This window comes from Macadamia integrifolia, unplaced genomic scaffold (assembly GCF_013358625.1).
Source record: "Macadamia integrifolia cultivar HAES 741 unplaced genomic scaffold, SCU_Mint_v3 scaffold2723, whole genome shotgun sequence".
NCBI lineage: Eukaryota > Viridiplantae > Streptophyta > Magnoliopsida > Proteales > Proteaceae > Macadamia > Macadamia integrifolia.
The window spans coordinates 67,034-80,829 of NW_024868913.1; the positions used below are offsets into that span (position 1 = coordinate 67,034).

The 13,796-nt window shown below is 42.9% G+C and overlaps 1 protein-coding gene, 1 long non-coding RNA gene and 1 pseudogene across 2 annotated transcripts; 2 read left to right on the forward strand and 1 right to left on the reverse strand.

Moving 5' to 3' along the window:
* Positions 1-1,812: 1,812 nt before the first annotated feature.
* Positions 1,813-3,133, forward strand: LOC122067121 (annotated as a pseudogene).
* A 4,114-nt stretch (positions 3,134-7,247) lies between these two features.
* LOC122067125 lies at positions 7,248-7,983 on the forward strand. The gene has a single exon (XM_042630971.1). The coding sequence runs from the start codon at positions 7,263-7,265 to the stop codon at positions 7,785-7,787; it is 525 nt and encodes a 174-aa protein (XP_042486905.1). The 5' UTR covers positions 7,248-7,262; the 3' UTR covers positions 7,788-7,983.
* Positions 7,984-8,970: 987 nt separating this feature from the next.
* LOC122067119 lies at positions 8,971-9,877 on the reverse strand. The gene is made up of 2 exons (XR_006136594.1): positions 9,753-9,877; positions 8,971-9,634 (listed from the first exon to the last, which is right to left on the reverse strand). It is a non-coding gene; the product is annotated as an uncharacterized LOC122067119 (long non-coding RNA).
* Between the last annotated feature and the right edge of the window lie 3,919 nt (positions 9,878-13,796).

Genomic DNA, 13,796 nt, shown 5'->3' on the forward strand with positions numbered 1-13,796 from the left:
GAGCATCTGATGGTTGAGAGTCATTGGAATGTGTGTCTAGATGCTTTCAATCATCGGATACTCATTGCACCGAAACAGTGGCTACAATGGATGTAGACTCTTTCATTTAGATACCTATACTCTTTTGAAATCATTTCAAAAGAGTTTAGGCTGACTTGCAAATATTGTTAAAAGGCCCAGAGGCAATGAGGATCTTGTTCAGTGGATGGAATGCCCCTTAGAGAAATTCACTTCATCATTTGCTTGGAATTTGCTAAGATCTAGAAGACTTGTGGCTCAGTGGTCCAAACTAATTTGGTTTAAGGGATTCATTCCTAGACACAATTTTATTACTTGGAGAGCCCTTACTAATTCATTTCCTACTAAATTTTCCTCCATTGGAGGTCTCTAGTATTCCAAACTATTGTATTCATTGGAATGCTCATAAAGATATTGATCAAGAACTTATTCTTTAGATGCCCCTTTTCAGCAGTGACTTGGGAAGATGTTTTTGCTAGGTGTTGGCCTTCTTTGAAGAGGATCTTCCTTGCCCTTTGTTTTATAATGGGCTTGGATCTTTTCTCCCTTGAAGGGAAAATCTTTGTGTGAAGCCATTGAGAATTTTCTTATTTTTCGTGATTTATCATATATGATGGAAAAGAAAAAGAATGTGTTTTTTTTTTTTTTAACCAAGGTGTTCGGGTCAGCTTACGTGCACCTCGACTAATCCTTGGGGAGACTAGCACATCAACCCACCACTACGGTCTCCACTTAAATCGCAAATACACAGATGATGAATCAAATCTGGGACCATACGCCTATCCACACTGTTAAAGCTTCCATCTTAAAATAAAATTGGTTTGAAGTGGGGTGGCTTCTTGTGACTTTTATACATGATAGTTGAGTCATCCATAGCCGATGTGGGACTATCTCAATACTCCCCCTTACGTGCGGGCCTCTTATGGCTTTGTTTTCGTGGGTCGAGCAAGGAGCCCATCATCCATACCTATTCTCCCTATTTTAGACCCACCCATTCTTTTCCACCAGAATCTTGCGCTAGCTTTGTTTTTTAGCCCTAAAATGCTACTCAATCTTAAGAGAACTATCCCTCAGCTCCTTCCAATCCATCAAGCGATGATCCCTAATATAGGTAATTTCCTGATGAATATGGTGTAACATCTTTTCCCGAACAACTTCTAATGATATATTCTTCATTACATCTTCACTCAAGGTGGAGGGTTCTTCATCCCAAGGTCTTTTAACTGCATGATCCATAAAATATTGAGTGAGACAGAGGCTTGATATGGGGTGGCCTTTTGTAGCTTTTATACAAGATCGTCGAGCCACTCACATCTGATGTCGGACTATCTCAATACTCCCCCTTACGTGCAAGCCTCTTATGGCTCTGTTTTCGTGGGTCGAGTAAGGAGTCCATTATTGACAGAGGCCCAACGTACCCGCTCTAATACCATGTTAAAGAAACCAATTGGCTTTAAGTGGGTTGGCCTTTTGTAGCTCTTATATAAGATCGTCGAGTCACCCACATCCGATGTGGGACTATCTCAATACTCCCCCTTACATGCAGGCCTCTTATGGCTATGTCTTCGTGGGTAGAGCAAGGAGTGCATTATCAAGCTTGGCAAGAAGATTTGGGATGAGACCAAGCTTGGTATACTACTCAATTAAGGGACGGGTGATAAGGATTCCACCAAGCTTAGTAAGAAGATTAGGAATAAAGCCAAGTTTGGTATGTTACTCAATCAAAGGATTGCTGATAAGGATTCCACCAAGGACCAACTTGACAAGAAGATTTGAAATAAGGCCAAGCTTGGTATGTTACTCAATCAAGAGATTGCTAATAAGGATTCCACTAAGGACAAACTCGGTAAGAAGATATGGGATAAAGCCAAGCTTGGAATATAGCTCAATTAAAAGATTATTGATAAGGATACTAGTTGTAATAGAAATATTGTAAATTTGGTTTCCTTAAAAGATCCTGGGTAAATTCGATTTCCTTAAATATTGAGGAGCGACAGAGAGTCATTAACTCCATAGTCAACTGTGTTAAGACTTTAAAGGAAATATGCTAAAGGACGAGTTCTAGGGTTTCTACAAGCACCTGAAATAAAAGCTTTGAGAGCTCTGAGGGGACTTTCAACCCTTTCTACGTTAAACCACAAAAATCATCTCAGTTCTATCCATTTCATTTAATTCTATGCATCCAAACCTCAACAAGGTGACCTCATCAACACCGATGAAGACAATGATGACATATATGGAATAAGGAATATTGGATGAGGGTTGAACAGAAAATATTGAGAATTGAAACCCAAAAGAAAGTTCTAAAGTAGTGGTCCAAGATGAAGAGGGACGGTATGCTTCCTTGATTGCAAAAGCTTTACTTCACGTAGCATTGGAGAAGCCCGATGATGTTGAAGAAGAGGACATGGTTATGAAAGAGAAAGATCAGAAGTCGTTGTCTGTTGGGATTATTGAAGCTCCTAATGCTGGGAAATCAGTTTTTACAAATCTTATGGTTGGAACAAAAGTTTCTGCTATTTCACGGAAGACAAATACAACTATCTATGAAGTCTTAAGAGTGATGACTAAAGGAAACACACAGATTTGCTTCTTTGATACTACAGGTCTAATGTTGAAAAGTAGTGGTCACTCTTTTAAAACTGATGTGAAAGTTCGTGTAGTAAGTGCTTGAACCTTTATTGATCTGTACGATGTGCTAATAGTTATTTTTGATATCCATAGGCATCTTTCTAAACCTAATAAGAGGGTCTTAAAGTTGATTAAACATTTGGGAGCATAGGCACACCTAAAGCAAAAACGGGTGTTATACATGAATAAGGTTGATCTAGTTGAAGTAAAGAAAGACTTGATGAAAGTTGCTGAAGAATTTGGTGATCTTCCTGGATATGAAAGATATTTCATGATATCAGGTCTCAAATGTTCAGCTTCCATCTTAAAACCAATTGGCTTGAAGTGGGGTGACTTGTGGCTTTTATACATGATAGTTGAGTTATCCATAACCGAAGTGGGACTATCTCAATACTTTCCCTTACATGCAGGTCTCTTATGGCTCTGTCTTAGTGGGTCGAGCAAGGAGCTCATCATCGACAAAGAACCAACGTACCCGTATTGATACGATGCTAAAACTTTCATCTTAAAATCAATTGGCTTGAAGTGGGGTGGCCTTTTGTGGCTCTTATACATTATCGTCGAGTCACCCACATCCGATGTGGGACTATCTCAATAACCAATTGGCTTAAAGTTGGGTGGCTTCTTGTGGCTTCTATATATGATAGTTGAGTTATCCATAGCCGATGTGAAACTATCTTAATACTCCCCCTTACCTGCAGGCTTCTTATAGCTTTGTCTTCATGAGTCGAGCAAAAAGCCCATCATTGACAAAGGCCCAACATACCCACTCTGATACCATGTTAAAGCTTCCATCTTAAAACCAATTGACTTGAAGTGTGGTGGCCTCTTGTGGCTCTTATACATTATCGTCGAGTCACCCACATCCGATGTGGGACTATCTCAATTTGTTGCTCTAGTCTCCTCGAGGATTAGTCGAGGTGCGTGTAAGTTGGCCCGAACACCTTGGTTAACATAAAATATTGAGATAGTCTCACATCGGCTATAGATGACTCAACTATCATGTATAAAACCCACAAGAAGCCACCCCACTTCAAGTCAATTGGTTTTAAAATGAAAGCTTTAACATGGTATCAGAGTGGGTACATTGGGCCTCCATCGATGATGGGCTCCTTGGTCGACCCACAAAGATAGAACCATAAGAGGTCTGCACGTAAGGGGGAGTATTGAGATAGTCTCACATCGAATGTGGGTGACTCAACGATCATGTATAAGAGCCACAAGAGGCCACCCCACTTCAAGTCAATTGGTTTTAAGATGGAAGCTTTAACACACACAATCTCCAATTTTCTATAACCATCTAGGCAACCCATAGATGGGTAGAAAAATGTGCTCCAATTCTCCTTAATCCTTGCAATCCTCTCCACTTGTTTGGACTCAACCAGAATCAGATTTATAGTTTTAATTTCATCTTGGGACTTGCTTGTCTAGTATCTCCTTAATCCTTGCAATTTTCTCCACTTGTTTGGACTCAACCAAAATCAGATTTATAGTTTTAATTTCATCTTAGGACTTACTTGTCTAGTATCTTCAAAGCATGTCTATGTGTGTACATAGATGTGCAGAAACATTGACTATATAAATTGGGAGTATCTTCAAAGCATGTCTTGATTTGACTTATTCTTTATGTCATATGGCCATTGAATATGATTGGATCTTATTTTCTCATGTCTGATCTCCAAACAATTCTAGGTTGTTGAGAATAAGTAAGGAAAGGTTATGTTGTTTTATTTAATTCTCATTTTCAATTTGCTCCTATAAGTCATGGTTTTATAGGGATTATGATGGTATCAAAGGCTAGAAGCATCATACAAGGTTTATGTCATACAGTGAAAAATGATTTAATCAAATAAATGTATGGGCAGACTCTGATGTATAAATTCAATGGCTTATGCAAGGAAATCATGTTGGTTGGCCTTGGAATATTTATGCCTAAAGCTATGGTTAGTATTTTTTTATAAATCTTAGTATATGTTGTCTATAGCAACTAAGGGAGCTCGGCTTGCCAAGGACAATAGATGATTTAGTGATGTCGACTATGATTTTTTTTTCTTGCTTAATTAATTAACTTAAAGTAAGTTAATTTTATTTTTTCTCTTCATAAAAAAAATCATAGGCATCTACTTAGTTTTACCCACTTTTAGTCTTAACAATGAATAGATTATTTGGATTCAGACATATGTCCATAATTAGTGAAAGTTGTCCTATGAAGACTTACCTTGGCTATAACGATGGTCTTATGAGGCATGATCAAGTGTATTTATTTACCTTTAGAATAAATTAACAATATTGGAGAAATGTCATCCAATAAAATGGAAAAACAACTCAGGTAAAGCTTATTGAATTTTTGTATAAAAAAAAATTACTAATTTTAACGTAAGGAAAACAAAATTTACTAGTTTTTTTTTTTCCAATTATTTTGGTATTCCAAAGTTTCTTTTGGGATAATAAATGATAAGAACTAATAAAATATACTATAAATAATCTAGACCTAGTTTCTCACCACCACAGTGAAGATAGAATCTCTTAATCCACGGGTTTGGTGGGTAGATGAAATTATCTATAGGATTAGTGCCAATGGCATTCCAACATAATAAAGTAGGGCCTAAGGAAAAATTACACCCCAATGGCTAGATTCTCTTCACCACGATGAAGAAAAACTCAATTGCAAAACCTGCATCAAGAGTGATATCTTAGAAAATATTATCAACCTAATTCAATCTTTATCTTCAACACATATTTTATATATTTTAGAGTCCCAATTTATGCTCTTGAAGACAACTACTTGCTCAGTTGGTTGATGCACCTTGTGCCATAAGTCATCTCCACTTCCCCTTTCTTTCTTGTAACTTTAGTTATCCATATACTTTGGACCTCCTCTATGTCTTAAGCCAACTCAACCTTGGGTTTGAGCTTGCTAGCTTGAATCCAACACACATTGATATCGATACATGTTGGTTTGTATCGAACATTTCCCCCCCAAAGATACCAATGCCAATATGGATTTTTACCATTTTACCCTTTGTTTGTATTGTATCACCAATTCAGTATCGGCTAGATGTAGGTATCGGTATCAAACGATAACAGTATCTGAAACCTTGAGATATATAGTTGACAAATAAGTACCCAATTTGGATTGAAAATGAGCTTCATCAACGATTCTATGTAGCTAGGTTGTTTTTCACGCCCATCCATGGGTTGCCAAGACGGTTAGGGCGAATTGGAGATTGTGTGGATAGACGCACAGTGCTAGGTTCGATTCCCCATCTTTGCATAAGCTGGCCTGAACACTTTGGTTAACAGAAAAAAAAAAGAAAAAAAAAGGGCTATTTTTCACTAGAATTTAACTTGTGAAATACTTGAATTCTCAATATAGATATTACATAGTTGGTTCTCATCCTCCAGAAACTACAAGTATAATAGGAGCATTTGTCAACAAAAGATCAGCCTAAAAAGATAATCTCATGGCTGTTGAGAAAGAATTATTTGTGTTGCCTTTGGTCAAGATCCTCTTTATTATCTCAAACTTGTACCCAATAGTTGTTTCTTTAAAAATGTCTTACAAAATACCATCCCTGACCATTGGTGCACAAATATTGATTCAACAACAAAACATATATGTTGTCTAATCTACATGTTGAACTCAAAAACATATTTTTTTTGGGATCGAGTTTTTCCAAAACCATGGTGAAAGATGAAATCCTTAACCGATGACTATCAATGTTCTTGGATAATTTTCGAGGAACAATGAAAGGAATTTCGGACCTTCAACATATAAGGAAAAATAGTGATGACCTTAGATTTGTGAGTAGGTGGGTGAAGGAAAAATTTGCCCTTTTCTATTTAAACAAATGATCAATGGATAATAAAGAATGATATGAAGGATGATTTATCTAGAAGGAACAGATTGTTGACCATCATGTACAATTAAGGTCCTTGAATCCATAGCTGTGAGAGAAGCTATATAATAATATAAAAAGGCAGCTCAGCTAAGAATTAAGTATATCCAGGACCTCAAAGGAGGTACTTGAAGCAGTGATATGAAAAAAAACTTCCCTAAAATAGCTTTAGTGGCTGAATTGGACTTTTTCTCATTTGATGCCTGATAAGACTAATTAGAATTGTGAAAGAATGTCTTCACCAAAGACCAAATGAATTTTTTTTCATATTTTGAGCATAGGAAAGTTCCTCTTTTTAATATAAGGACTTTCTTATTAAATCTTCAACATTAAGATTTACTTAAACCATTAACCTTGCCTCTTTAGGATTATCTCTCCAGCTGTATTAGTGGTTCCAGTTCCAATCTTAGATTAAACCCAAGATTTAAAAGTTAAATCCTCCAACCATCTCAAAGCATCCAAAGCAACTAAACCATCAGATGGCTAGTATCACTTTAATCAGTCAAACTCCCCACCTAGTCCAAAGCATCAGATGGAGGTTATAGCCTTAGTGGGTCCCATTATCAAGGATGGCATGCACCTCTCCTCACAGAACTTTACTAAATTTCCAAACCATTGTCATTCCCATGTGATCTGTATATATATTTAAATCTAAAAAAAAAAAAAATTCAATTTTATTTTGTTATATAAAATATCAAACAGTAATAAAGATACATGTGGGAAAGAGAAAAAGTGGGTTCTTCACGGTGGTGGTGGTGGTGGTGGAAGAAAGGAAGAGCAAAACTGTGGCAAAGCTTCCATCGGAATGAGCTTTCGCCGCCGGCAAATCTGATGATGGTGATGAGGATGCTTATGGGTTGGTTGCGCAGTCGCCGGCGACGGTTTATATTCCTTGTTATCTGCTCACCTTTCTTGTTACCTTTACTATGTCTCGCTTTCCCTTTATTCTGCTTTGCCGAGCTTTGTTTAAGGTTCTATAGATGGAGACATAGAGGAGACAAAAAGGGTTGTAATGATCAGTGCGAGGAAGAAGATGGTGGTTGTGGGTTGTGCAGATGCGAAGAGGGTAGAGGAGGAGAACCCATCGAGGTAAGAGAAGGGAGGCTTTTGCAGAGGTATTTGGAAGATCAATTGGGTCTTGTGGGTTCTGTTTATGATTGTGGTGATGAAGGGTTTGGTGATTGTGAGGAAGAAGAAGATGATGATTTGGGGGAGAAAACTAGCCCTCTTCTGCAATGATCCATGGAGGAAGGCAAGCACAGATCAATTTAGTTTTTTTTTCCTTTTTGCCTTTTACCTTTGACCTTTTTTGCTTTTTTTCTGGGTTTCAACTTTCAAGTTGTTATGGTCCTTTCAATCGGATTCCACTGTAAAACAGTAAAGCTGTAGAGATAAAAGAGTTGATAATTTATAAATTTTTTGCTTTATTAAGAAAGTTTTTTTTTTTTTTCCAATTATGATGGATTTATTTATGAGTTATTGGACAAATGGGGTTGCTTTTCTGGACTAGCACTGTGGTGCAAAGTACAAGCTAGAGAGAGAGAGAGAGAGGTCTGGTTTTGGTGATGGAATGTAGACCAAGTCAGTCAGGGCAGGACAGTTTTCGTGGTTGATATGATAACACTGTTCATCAGTTGATGTTAGGATTCAGGGTCTATGGGACTTGGGACTTGGGACTTGGGACTTGGGAATTGTGGCTAGGGTGGCTAACCCAAAACCCAACTCATTGGGTCCTAAGTCCCAACTCCTAAGGCAATTCTTTGTTGTTTAGGGTAAACTCCTAGGGCCATTCTGAAGTTCTGAAAACAACCTAATTTGAAATTGGGTCGTCTCTAGAGTTCTATAAAACAATTTGGAGATTTGGACTTAAAACTGGATCCATTTGAATTGGTAAGGTTAGCTGGTGTCTTGATTTGATAGATTTTCAGGGGGATAGTTGCTAAAGGTATGGCCAGGTGTCAAAAGTCAGTCCGAATCAATTTGGTCCAACCAGAGCTAACCAATTAAGTCTGCTAAGAATCATTATCGGTTCGTTTTGGGTCAAGGTTTTATGAAACTGATAGAAATCGAAATCAAACCGGATGCATGGATCAAAACCAAAAATCAGACCATACTGATTGTAACCCTGATTAGAACACTAGAAAAAGGAGAAAAATCTTGGATTTTCCATTATTTTCCTTAGGCTCCGTTTGTCTCGGTGTAAATTTTTACATGTAAAATTTTACAAGGAAAATTTTACATGCTGATAAATTTTCCAATGTTTATTTTCAAAAGGTAAAATAAGGAGTAAAAGACCATTGAAATTTTTAAGTCCCAACTTATCCTCTGTAATTGAAACTCTCAGTATTGATTATATAACGTTTGATGAAATGACTTACAAAAATGAAATTGTTTTTGGTAAGTTAACAAAGCGTACAATATCGCTCCAAAACCAACAATAATTTAAGGAAAATTTTGAAATTGATTCAACCCCAAAGATGACCAAAACAGCACAGCCCTTGCCTTCCCCCCTCAGTCACAATGACACAGGCACCAGTCTCCTTGTGGGCAGTAGCACAGCCCTTGCCGACATCTCCATAACCACAGTCGACAGCAACCTTGCCGGCAATCATAACATCAGTGGCCCTCATCAAACCATCATGGAGGGAGCGGCAACATCCATAGAAGTTGTCGAACTCTCTCTAGGTAACAGAGTAGTTGACTTTGATGGCCGTGAAGAGCAATGTGTCATTAGCTTACATTTGCATCATCTTTATTTAATTCACTCTATTTGTATCTTTCTGCGACATTTATACAAACAGAAAAGGTGGTGTTAATTGCAACACCGAGAGAAGAACAGAGAGTGAAGAAGCTTCGTGGCATCTCTCAACAGAAGACAAGTTAATGATACAATGGGAATCCTCATTGCCCTCACTGGTTCTGTATCTTTTTCCACCTTGAAAACAACTCCCCCAACACATCCTAAAAAGGTTGGAGATGAGAAGGAAACAAATTGGGGGCTTGTTGGTCAGGAGGAGATTGAAAGAAGCTAAGCTTGGAACCAAGGTCATGCTTCACCCAAAGATATTGCAGGAGTACCAGCGAACCTAGACACCCAAAAAAATAGGATTTCGATGAGAACGATAAGCTGAGTGGCCACGTGAAGAGAGAGTGATTCAATCTCCCTTAAAGGGTAGCAAATATCTAAGTAGAAAGACATCAAACCAGGCATCTTGAGCTCAGAGAGCTTGATCTCAAGGAGATTGAAATCGGCCTGCGACATGTCTTTAACTTAGTATTTCCCAATTGAAGAGGCCTTCCTCGCGACAAGCAGAGTCATTGCGTTAAAGCCCCCTGTTGCTGCCAAAAATCCCGTATGAGTAGATCCTGCACAAGCACAGACGGCAAAAGCCCGGAGCTTTGTCCGGGGTTAGTCCTCCGACGCTCAAGTTAGAGATTGGCCGCACAGTTTTTGTTAAAGAGTAATGGTGAGGATATTGATGCTTACCTCCTCCCTTCCTCCCGGACCCTCTTATATAGCTCCTAGGGTTTAGGGTTTTCCCTTTCCTTCCAAGAGTCCTTCTCGGGTCCACCTTCTTCCCTCTTAGAGTTCCACTCGAATACGTCCATCCTTCTGGTGGGGAATATTCCCTTCATGCAAGCGACGTGATAGAGCGTGATAGAGTCCTTGTACTCCCTATCTAGTGGGCGACACGTGTCCCGGTGGGCGACGCGTGTCCTCACCCTACTAAGTGATCGATTTGGCCGTATGAGGAGCCCCCTTACTCCCGCTAGGAGTCTCTTCCTGTGGGAGTAACCAAAATTTTCATAATTGTAATTTTTCCCTCTTTTTCCTGCCTTCGGCCTTATTCCTTCGGCTTTAGTTCTGCTAGCAATCGAGAGCTTCAATCAGCCGATGTGAAGACCTTCAATCAGTTTGGCTCGGCCTTAGCCTGAGCCACCGACCGAGGTGAGGACCTTCGGTCAGCTCAGCTCGGCCTTATCCTGAGCCCCCGACCGAGGTGAGGACCTTCGGTCAAGTTCGTTCCACTTTGGCTGACCCCCGACCGAGGTGAGGATCTTCGGTCAGCTCGGCTCGGCCTTAGCCTGAGCCCCCGATCGAGTTGAGGACCTTCCATCAGGTCCGTTCAGCTTTGGCCGAACTCCCAACTGAGGTGAGGACCTACGGTCAGTTCGGCTCGGCCTTGCCTGAGCACCGTCCGAGGTAGGGACCTTCGGTCAGTTCGGCTCGGCCTTAGACTGAGCACCATGCGAGGTAAGGACCTTCGGTCAGGTCCGTTCAGCTTTGGCCGAACTCCCAACCGAGGTGAGGACCTTCGATCTGGTCCGTTCGGCTTTGGCCGAACTCCCAACCGAGGTGAGGACCTACGGTCAGTTCGGCTCGGCCTTGCCTGAGCACCGTCCGAGGTAGGGACCTTCTGTTAGTTCGGATCGGCCTTGTCCGAGACCCCGACCGAGGTAAGGACCTTCTGTCAGATCGGCTCGGCCTTAGCCTAAGCCCTCGACCGAGGTAAGGACCTTTGGTCAGATTGGCTCGGCCTTGTCCGAGACCCCGACCGAGGTAAGGACCTTCGGTTAGCTCGGCTCGGCCTTAGCCTGAGCACCGTCCGAGGTAAGGACCTTCAGTCAGCTTTGGCCGAACTCCCAACCGAGGTGAGGACCTTTGGTCAAGTCCGTTCGGCTTTGGCTGACCCCCGATCGAGGTGAGGACCTTCGGTCAGGTCCGTTCGGCTTTGGCCGAACGCCCAACCGAGGTGAGGACCTTCGGTCAAGTCGTTCAGCTTTGGCCAAACTCCTAACCAAGAGGGGGACCTTCGGTCAGGTCCGTTCGGCTTTGGCCGAACTCCCAACCGAGGTGAGGACCTTCGGTCAGCTCGGCTAGGCCTTAGCCTGAGCATCGTCCAAGGTAAGGACCTTCGGTCAGGTCTGTTCAGCTTTGGTCAAACTCCCAACCAAGGTGAAGACCTTTGGTCAGGTCCGTTCGACTTTGGCCGAACTTCCAACCGAGGTGAGGACCTTCGGCCAGGTCCATTCGGCTTTGGCTGAACTCCCAACCGAGGTGAGGACCTTCGGTCAGGTCCGTTCGGCTTTGGCCGAACTTCCAACCGAGGTGAGGACCTTCGGTCAAGTCTGTTCGGCTTTGGCCAAACTCCCAACCAAGAGGGGGACCTTCGGTCAGGTCGGTTCGGCTTTGGCTGAACTCCCAACAGATAGGGGGACCTTCGGTCAGGTCCGTTCGGCTTTTGCTGAACTCCCAACCGAGGTGAAGACCTTCGGTCAGGTTCGTTCGGCTTTGGCCGAACTCCCAACCGAGGTGAAGACCTTCAGTCAGGTCTATTTGGCTTTGGCCGAACACCCAATCCGAGGTAAGGACCTACGGTCAGTTCGGCTCGGCCTTGCCTGAGCATCGTCTGAGGTAGGGACCTTCGGTCAGTTCAACTCGGCCTTAGCCTGAGCACCGTCCGAGGTAAGTACCTTTGGTCAGTTTGACTCGACCTTGTCCGAGACCCCGACCGAGGTAAGGACCTTCGGTCAGCTCGGCTCGGCCTTAGCCTGAGCCCCTAACCGAGGTAATGACCTACGATCAGATCGGCTCGGCCTTAGCCTGAGCCCCCGACCGAGGTAAGAACCTTCGGTCAGCTCGGCTTGGCCTTAGCTTGAGCACCGTCCGAGGTAGGTACCTTCGGTCAGCTCGGCTTGGCCTTGTCCGAGACCCCGACCGAGGTAAGGACCTTCGGTTAGCTCAGCTCGGCCTTAGCCTGAGCCCCCGACGAAGGTAAGGACCTTTGGTCAGATCAGCTCGGCCTTAGCCTGAGACCATCCAAGGTAAAGACCTTCGGTCAGGTCCATTCAGCTTTGGCCGAACTCCCAACCGAGGTGAGGACCTTCGGTCAGGTCCGTTCGACTTTGGCCGAACTCCCAACTGAGGTGAGGACCTTCGGTCAAGTCCGTTCGGCTTTGGCTAAACTCCCAACCGAGAGGGGGACCTTCGGTCAGGTCCGTTCGGCTTTGGCCGAACTCCCAACCGAGGTGAGGACCTTCGTCTGTATTCATTTGGCAGAGTTAAGGTCACCAAACAGGAGAGTTCTTCTCAATTTCCGTAAACCAGCTTTCATATTTTCCATGAATAAGATCCTCTAGAGTTTAGGATGAGGAATTACAACTTAAAAGTGCGTAAGAGAAAAAATTGCAAAATGCGAGTGTGCTTGCTACTCTTGTACGAGGCTTGGTTCTGCTCCTTCGGCTTGAAGGGTTTCTTCCATCTGGATGTACTTATCGCACCGAGCTCTCAACTCGGCCAGGTTCCTCGGTGTATGCTTCGCCAAAGACCTTTTCAGCTCCTTATCCTTGACGCCTCCCAGTAGGGCTGTGAACTCCTCTTTTGGGTCCAGACCTCTGTTCGTCTCCCTGGCATGGTTCCCCATGTGGGTCTCTGGCGGCACGCCGCGTCCTTCCCCTGGGTGAGAGAGTCTCCCTCATTGCTCAGTTTCGAAGGTTGTGACCGGAGCTTATCGATCCTGTACTACTCCGGTCCTTGTCTCGAGCCCTCTTAGGCTGGATGTGGGGGCCAGGCGGCGCTCTGTCGGTCTTTTGAGAGACAGCTTTGAAGACTTCCTTCATTGCCTCGACCATTTGGTCATATTTGTCCTGGAGGGCTTCGAATTGCTCCCTTGTCACATATTCTTGCGCTTCAGGAGGGGGCGGAGGATCACTATCTCCGTGTACTGAATATCCACCGAACGCTGGTACCTTACGGATCCTTCCCGGTCATCGTTGCCCCTTTCTCGTCCTATCTCCGTCGAGGGAGGGAGCCCCCTGAAGGTTCCTCCTCCCCCATATTCATGTTCGACACTGCTCTTGTCTTCTTACGATTGTAGGTTCTCCCCACCATTACTGTCGGTCCCACAGACGGTGCCAATCTGTTGCTATCAAAAATCCCGTATGAGTAGATCCTGCACAAGCACAAACGGCAGAGGCCCGGAGCTTTGTCCGGGGTTAGTCCTCCGACGCTTTAGTTAGGGATCGGCCGCACTGTTTTTGTTAAGGAGTAATGGTGAGGGTATTGATGCTTACCTCCTTCCTTCCTCTCGGGCCCTCTTATATAGCTCTTAGGGTTAAGGGTTTTCCCTTTCCTTCCAAGAGTCCTTCTCGGGTCCACCTTCTTCCCTCTTAGAGTTCCACTCGAATACGTCCATCCTTCTGGTGGGGAATATTCTCTTCATGCAAGCGACGTGATAGAGCGTGATA

Excerpts from the sequence above, each read along its gene's own strand:
- LOC122067125 (XM_042630971.1), top strand. The coding sequence starts at position 7,263 with ATGTGGGAAAGAGAAAAAGTGGGTTCTTCACGGTGGTGGTGGTGGTGG.